The sequence below is a fragment of the Microtus ochrogaster genome, unplaced genomic scaffold, assembly GCF_000317375.1.
Source record: "Microtus ochrogaster isolate Prairie Vole_2 unplaced genomic scaffold, MicOch1.0 UNK5, whole genome shotgun sequence".
In the NCBI taxonomy this organism is placed as follows: domain Eukaryota; kingdom Metazoa; phylum Chordata; class Mammalia; order Rodentia; family Cricetidae; genus Microtus; species Microtus ochrogaster.
Window position 1 is genome coordinate 717,166 of NW_004949103.1, and position 6,576 is coordinate 723,741.

Below are 6,576 nucleotides of genomic sequence, written 5' to 3' on the forward strand. Positions count from 1 at the left end.
AAGTGATATTCTCCCTTAATCTCCTGGTTTCCTTCACTGCTTTCTCTTCCTCATCAGTGTACCAGCCTCCTTCCTTCTGCTCGGGCTCTGACTTTTGTATCGAGATCTTTGGGCCTTTCTGGCAGGACTGTGTTCCTCCACTTGAGCCATCCATTCTTTAAATCCACTCCACCTGGTTTCTGATACCACCTTTCAGAGTATGTCCTGCCATGGTCATTCATTTCAGTTTTATAAGGACTTCCTGTTCTTCTCTGGGCTACTTTATACCCCGAGTGATATGGCTTCTTGTATTTCTTCCAGCATCCTGCACTGTCTGGTTCAGTTTTTCCTGTCCGATGTTAAAGGTGCCCTCCTGTGGATCATTCACTTTCTTTCTACTCTGTGGGGTTCTCTGCCATAGAGGGAATTCTCCATGTCCACACCAGCCAGAGCATTAGTCACTGACCACATGTGACCCTGTGTTCTTGAAATGTGGCTGTGTGTCTTGAGAACTGAACTCACTAAATTGCCGCTTACTGCTGATGTGCTCATTTTCAGGGGCTTCAGCTGTGCTGAGTTGCAGTTTGGTGTGCCTGCTCTCCTGGTGATGCTTCTGTGAGACTGACTCCAGTGTGTCAGACTCTTTAGCCAGTCTGGCCGTCTTATCTTCTTCCTTCTTTGTGCCTACTCTCTCCCCTCACTTTGTACTTTGTCATGACAGAAACAGGAGCCACCAAAGCTTTATTTAAGTCACTATTCTTTGCTTTTCCTGTTAAATACTTTGTTTAAAAATCTACATAAGGCTGGGTGCATTTAATTCCAGTACTTAGGAGAAGCAGGTGGATCTGAGTCCGAGGCCAGGCTTATCTACAGATCAAGTTGCAGGACAGCCAGGGCCACACCGAGAAAATCCCCACCTTGAAAAACCAAACCAAACAAACAAATAAAAACAATGTAAGTACATCTACATGTACAGATCCATAAACATCCCTTTGACATTCGGTACATGTTCATTAATACACACCTACTCTTTTCTGGGTTATGGTATAAACTGGTGCATCTCATTTAAAATACTACTCTGGTCTGTTTATAGAAATTATATTATTGAGATAATTCACATTCCATAAAATTCAAGTGTACAATTCAGTTTTTTTAAAAAAGATTTATTTATTATATATACAGTATTTTGCCTGCATGGTCGCCTTCACACCAGAAGAGGGCACCAGATCTCATTACAGGTGGTTGTGAGCCACTATGTGGTTTCTGGAAATTGAACTCAGAACCTCTAGAAGAGCAGCCAGTGCTCTTAACCACTGAGCCATCTCTCCAGCCCCTCAGTTTTATTTTTTGAGCCTGGGTCTTATTCTGTAGACCAACTGTCCTGGAACTTACTATATATCCCAGACTGGCCTCTGACTCATGGTGAGTCTCTCAACTCAGCCCCCCAGTGCTAGGATTACAATGAGTCACCACCTGTTCTTTTTTTTGTTTTTTTTTTTTAATCATGCCACGGAGTTGTATGGCCATCACTATAGTCAACCCTGTAGGTGACTCCAAAATCCTGCTGTGCTTCTCCTGGACTGTCCTACTGATGGTCTTGTTACCCTTGGTGGCTTTGTAACAGGTTTTTTCCACCAAGAGGTTCTTCAGTCTGATAGTCTCTCACCTGCCCTCTGCAGCCTTCCTGCCTCCTTCTATGCACTGTTTGACTACAGCCATTTGTAGAAGGAAGCTGGCGGGCTGCGTTCCTGCCACCCAGCTCCCAGCCGCCTGACTAGTTTATGCCCCAAAATAACGACACACAAACTGTATTCATATAAACACTGCCTGGCCCATTTCTATTAATGTGTGTAGCACCACGAGGTGCTCTTACCAGGAAGATTCTAGCCTACGCCCATCCTGGGTTGGAGCTTCATCGCGTCTGCCCCGGAGAGCAGTGGCATGGCGTCTGCACTCACTTCCTCTTCCTCCCAGCATTCTGTTCTGTTTACTCCACCCACCTATGTTCTAACCTATCAGGCCAAGCAGTTTCTTTATTAATTAACCAATGAAAGCAACAGATATATGACACTCCCACATCAGCCATTTGTCCTGATATTTTAGTAACTATTTATTTCTCACCATTCTAATAGCTGCAAACCCTTAAGATCAAGGCACTGACAGATTTGATCCTTGGTAAAGACTGGGTTTCTCATGGTAGATGGGGTAAAGGAACTCCTGGATTCTCTTTTCATAGGATCACTGATCCTGCTTATGAGGATCCTGCCATCATGACTTTATCTCACTGAAGTCCCTTCCTCTATTAAAACACTCTCTGTGATTTCAACAGATGGATAGGACAGGGACACAGACAGTGAGTATAGGCCCTTTGCTGAGGCCAGGAAGGGAGTGAGGAACAGAGCAAAGACCTGATGTGCCAGCCTCTTACGGGTTGTCTCTTCTCTTCTATCCCAACTTTCCTCTTTGTGTGTAGGAGCCTGATTGTCCCTTATAGCATTGGGGTTACATATTGGAGAGCATGGGCCACATCTGGGCTATTGACTTGTAGCTTTGCTGAGTTTCCGCTGTGATATTGAGCAGGTGGTTTTATTTTGAACCCTATTTCCTCACTTGAAAAAGTGAAATTTCAAATGTTGAAATATCAAACGTTGAAATGTGTTTGTTCATGTGATGGTTCACATAAAATGTCCCTATTGCGTGCTATTAAAGGGGACAGGTTTGGGGGTGCCAGTCACTTCTGGTTCTTTTAACTCCCTGGTGGTCCTCCCTTTTCCAACCCATTCTCAGTGCTGGTGTGAGGAAGTTCAGAGCCAGACCTGGTATGTAGAGTTGTGAGTGGAAGTAGAACTATATCTATAGTATCTGAGCTCTGTAATAAAAACTCAAAGTTCATGAAGCTGTCTGGGCTAGTACTTTCCAGTACAGAGTAGGACTGTGTGTATTAGTAGTTTTAGTTTAGATTTTGCTTCCTGTATTGACTTTATCCTGTTATGTTTTTGTTTTCTCTTTTAGGCAGCTTTGCCTTCTCTAACAAACCCCCCTTCTCTAAGTCCTATTCGACGGAAAGGGAAAGAGAAAGAACCAGGAGAACCAGCTTCTGCTCCAATGAGTCCCAAGAAAGGTGGTGAGGCCAGTGCAGGTAGGAAGTAGTTTCATGGCCAGGTTGCTAGCTGTGGTGCAGAAGTATATGTACCTTATGGGAATCTGGTCCATAGCAGAACTATCAGGGAAGGGTTCTCTGGGTGCCTATATGTGTCTGCATGATAAACTGTCACTTTACTCTGGAGGCAGCTTGCTATACAAGGAGTCTGTCTTACTTTACTTTCTTCCTTCTCTTCTTGCAGGGGAGGATTCCGAAATTTTAGTAAAGAAAAGAACAAAGATGGCTAGGAATAGATGGGGATGGTGGTAGTAAAAAACAATGTGTTGTGGGAGGAATTATAAGGGAAATGGAGAATATGATGCATCTTTAATCCATCCACTCCGAAGGCTGAGGCTTGAGGATTAGGATTTGAGGCCCGTGCAACTTTTGAAGTGAGAGATATGTAAAACAGAGAAGAGGGCAGAGACGAAAAGACACAATGGAGCTGAAGTCATCTGATTTGGGAGGAGTCTAGAAAGCACAAAGGCTTCTGTACTTGTGGGATATCAGGACAGGAGGGCCAGAATTTTGGCATAGTTAAAGTAACAGAGTCCTTGTGTGTGCTCTTGTTGGGATGCCCTGTGGGCTACCTGCTGTGCACATCCTCTCATAGCAGTCTTAGTACATGTATGCTGAGAAACACTTTGTATGTAAGCCTTGGCTCAATACTTGTGATTTTTTTTTATGGTGAGAAAGCTTTAAATCTTCCCTGATTTAAATCAAATCATGTATTTGATAAATTATTAACTTTGTAGCTGTACAGTAGGCCTTTTAAAGATACTATTAGGTAACAGTTTTGTATCCTTTGACTAACTATGAAATCTTAAGAGATGCTCTTTCTAAGGATTGGCTATAGTAATGCAGGAGGATTTATCTGCTTAAAAGCTGCAGACTTGAAAATATGACTGATGGTCATTGAGAAGTTCTTAAACTTGGAGGAAACTGCTCTGCTTGGTACTTTAGAGATGTATGTGCCCTTTATAGTTTTCAGAACATGTCCACATTACCTGATTAATTGCTTAGTGGCCTCAGAGATCCTGAGGTTGTCTGCAGAGGAGAATGGCTGAAACCACACACAACCAATCAGCCTCCATGTTCTTATGTTCATGTTTTTTTTTTCCTATTCTTTCACTCACAGACTGCTTAGTATTTTAGTCAGTTATTCATTACCTCCCAGCATACGTATTTCAAAGTTGGGGGGAAAGACCTGAATGCTTCTGCTAGACCATTTTGAAAAGTCATCACAGTAATTGCTGTTAAATTTGAAGTTTTTTCCTTGGATCTAAAAGTTTAAATTTTGGGATTTTGTTTGTTTGTTTGTTTTTTCTTTCTAAGCCTCTCGACAATCAGACACCTCAGGACCTGTCACAGCAAGTAAATCTTCTTCATTGGGGAGTTTCTACCATCTCCCTTCCTACCTCAAACTCCATGACGTCCTGAAAGCTACTCATGCCAACTATAAGGTATTGCCCCAGCTTATTTCTGAACATGTATTTCCAGTGGGACGCATGTCCATGTAACCATGTTACACTTACATAGAAAGAAGCCCCGTGACATAAGACTTAAGTTTTTCTTTCCATGTTTGTCTTCTAGCATGGTTTATGGTAGCTTAACAAACATTTAGGCTTTTTATATTAGAGAAATGATCTCCCGTGGTCTCTGGATGTTGTTTTTTATTGACTTCCCAAGAATACCTTGGGTTCAGATACATTTCTCAAAGACTTCTGGTGCTCAGCACATAATCCTGTTTATAGGTAAGATGCATCACTGTCATGTCCTGAAGATACACAGCCAAGCCAAATAGGTTTCCTGTACCCTCTCCCTCTGTGAGCCTCATAATAAAGTGCAACCTCCCAACACAAAACAAAATTATAGTCTCAAGGGGGAAAAAGCAGATGTTCACTGCAGACCTATAACCTGGGTATCTGCACAAGTATCTGTAGTCTGTTGGGTGTTTTCTATCAATGTAGACACTCCTTTGTCAGATGGCCCCTGATTGAGCTTTGCACTGGCTTCTGGATGATGGTGTCCAGGTTTGCATTCTTTTTTTCCTAATTATTCTAACATTAATGAATAATTTTGAAGTTCTGCCCTTCTTGATTTGAAATCCTTTCTTTATCAAATGCTAAAATCTCATGATTGTATAGTTTTATTTATATTTTTGTTACACCAGTTGGTCACTCATCTATTAGCACATTTTTTAAATTTTTAATTGATTAATTTTAAGATTGGAGTCTTGTCTGTCTACCCTTGGCTTACTAGCACTAGCCTCAAATCTCAGCAGAAAGATCATTCCCCTTCCTTACAGTTTTTATATCCTCTCAAGAGTTAGGAATGATAGTTTCCTGCTTAAAGACTACATTTTCCAGCTTCCTTTATGGACTATGGCAGTCATTTCTGCCCTATAAGGGGCAGCATCCCACCTTCTCAACAGCACTTTAGCCATCCACACATTGGTGACAAAATATTCCCTTCCATGAATAAACATGGGAGAGAGACTAGACCTTTCTTTCCATCTTCTGTCTCTCTACAGCTGCTTTTATATAATCTAGCAGGTGTAACTCTGGGATTGGGGTCAACCTCAGTGTGCCAAGGGCAGGAAAGGACACCCATCAATGAGACCTGATCCTAAGACCTAGAATAACACAATGATGTTATGTGAGATTAAGGGTCCAGTGAAGAATGAGCTCTATTCCAATCAGCAAAGAGATCCTTCCTTTCCCCTGGGAGGAGGAGAATGGAAGCAGAGGAAGCAGGAGAAGAGTGAGTAGGCAGGGCATTCAGAGCTAAAATGAAGGAAAGACAAGGTGAGAAGACACACAGCAAGGAGGAACAGCTAATCAAAATACACAAACTGAAGAGTTAAAGAAGATGAGCTGGATAGCCCATGACCTATTAGTTCCCTTTCAGAGGTCGCCCATACTGTTTTTAGGGATTTGGGGTGTCGATCTTTTGGTTATGACTTCAAGGCTGACATATGGTCAATGAGGAGAGCAGCAATCAGAGTGCCTCAGAAGAGGGCCCATCCAAGGGCTACAATAAAACAACAGTTGGCAAAGATCCAGAACTTAAGTCAGGAGGTAGTGACTGTACATCTTTGCGGGGAAATGCAGAGACAAAGTTACATGAAGAAAACTGCTTTTCTTTCTTCCTTTCTTTCTTTTGTTTTCTTTTTTTTTTCTTTTTTTGGTTTTTCTAGATAGCATTTTTCTGTGTAGCTTTGGAGCTTGTTCTGGAACTCACTCTACTTGGCTCAAATACAGTATTTTATAAGTAAAACAAAATTTTTAGTTCCAAACAATCCGATAATGTGAAATTTTTTTTTAAATATTTATTTATTTATTATGTATACAATATTCTGTCTATATGCCTGAAGGCCAGAAGAGGGCGCCAGACCTCTTTACAGATGGTTGTGAGCCACCATGTGGTTGCTGGGAATTGAACTCAGGACCTTT

At 41.8% G+C, this 6,576-nt stretch overlaps 1 protein-coding gene across 2 annotated transcripts in view; it reads left to right on the forward strand.

The window, feature by feature from the left end:
* The window catches only part of Htt (huntingtin), a 138,320-nt gene that overhangs the window by 59,736 nt on the left and 72,008 nt on the right, over positions 1 to 6,576 (forward strand). For both annotated transcript variants that reach the window (XR_001229382.2, XM_005365914.3), the window contains exons 27-28: positions 2,992 to 3,118; positions 4,457 to 4,584. Coding sequence is in view for 1 of the 2 variants with exons in the window: in XM_005365914.3 (XP_005365971.1) it covers positions 2,992 to 3,118; positions 4,457 to 4,584 (255 nt within the window). In the remaining variant the exon portion in view is untranslated. The remainder of the gene's footprint in view (positions 1 to 2,991; positions 3,119 to 4,456; positions 4,585 to 6,576) is intronic.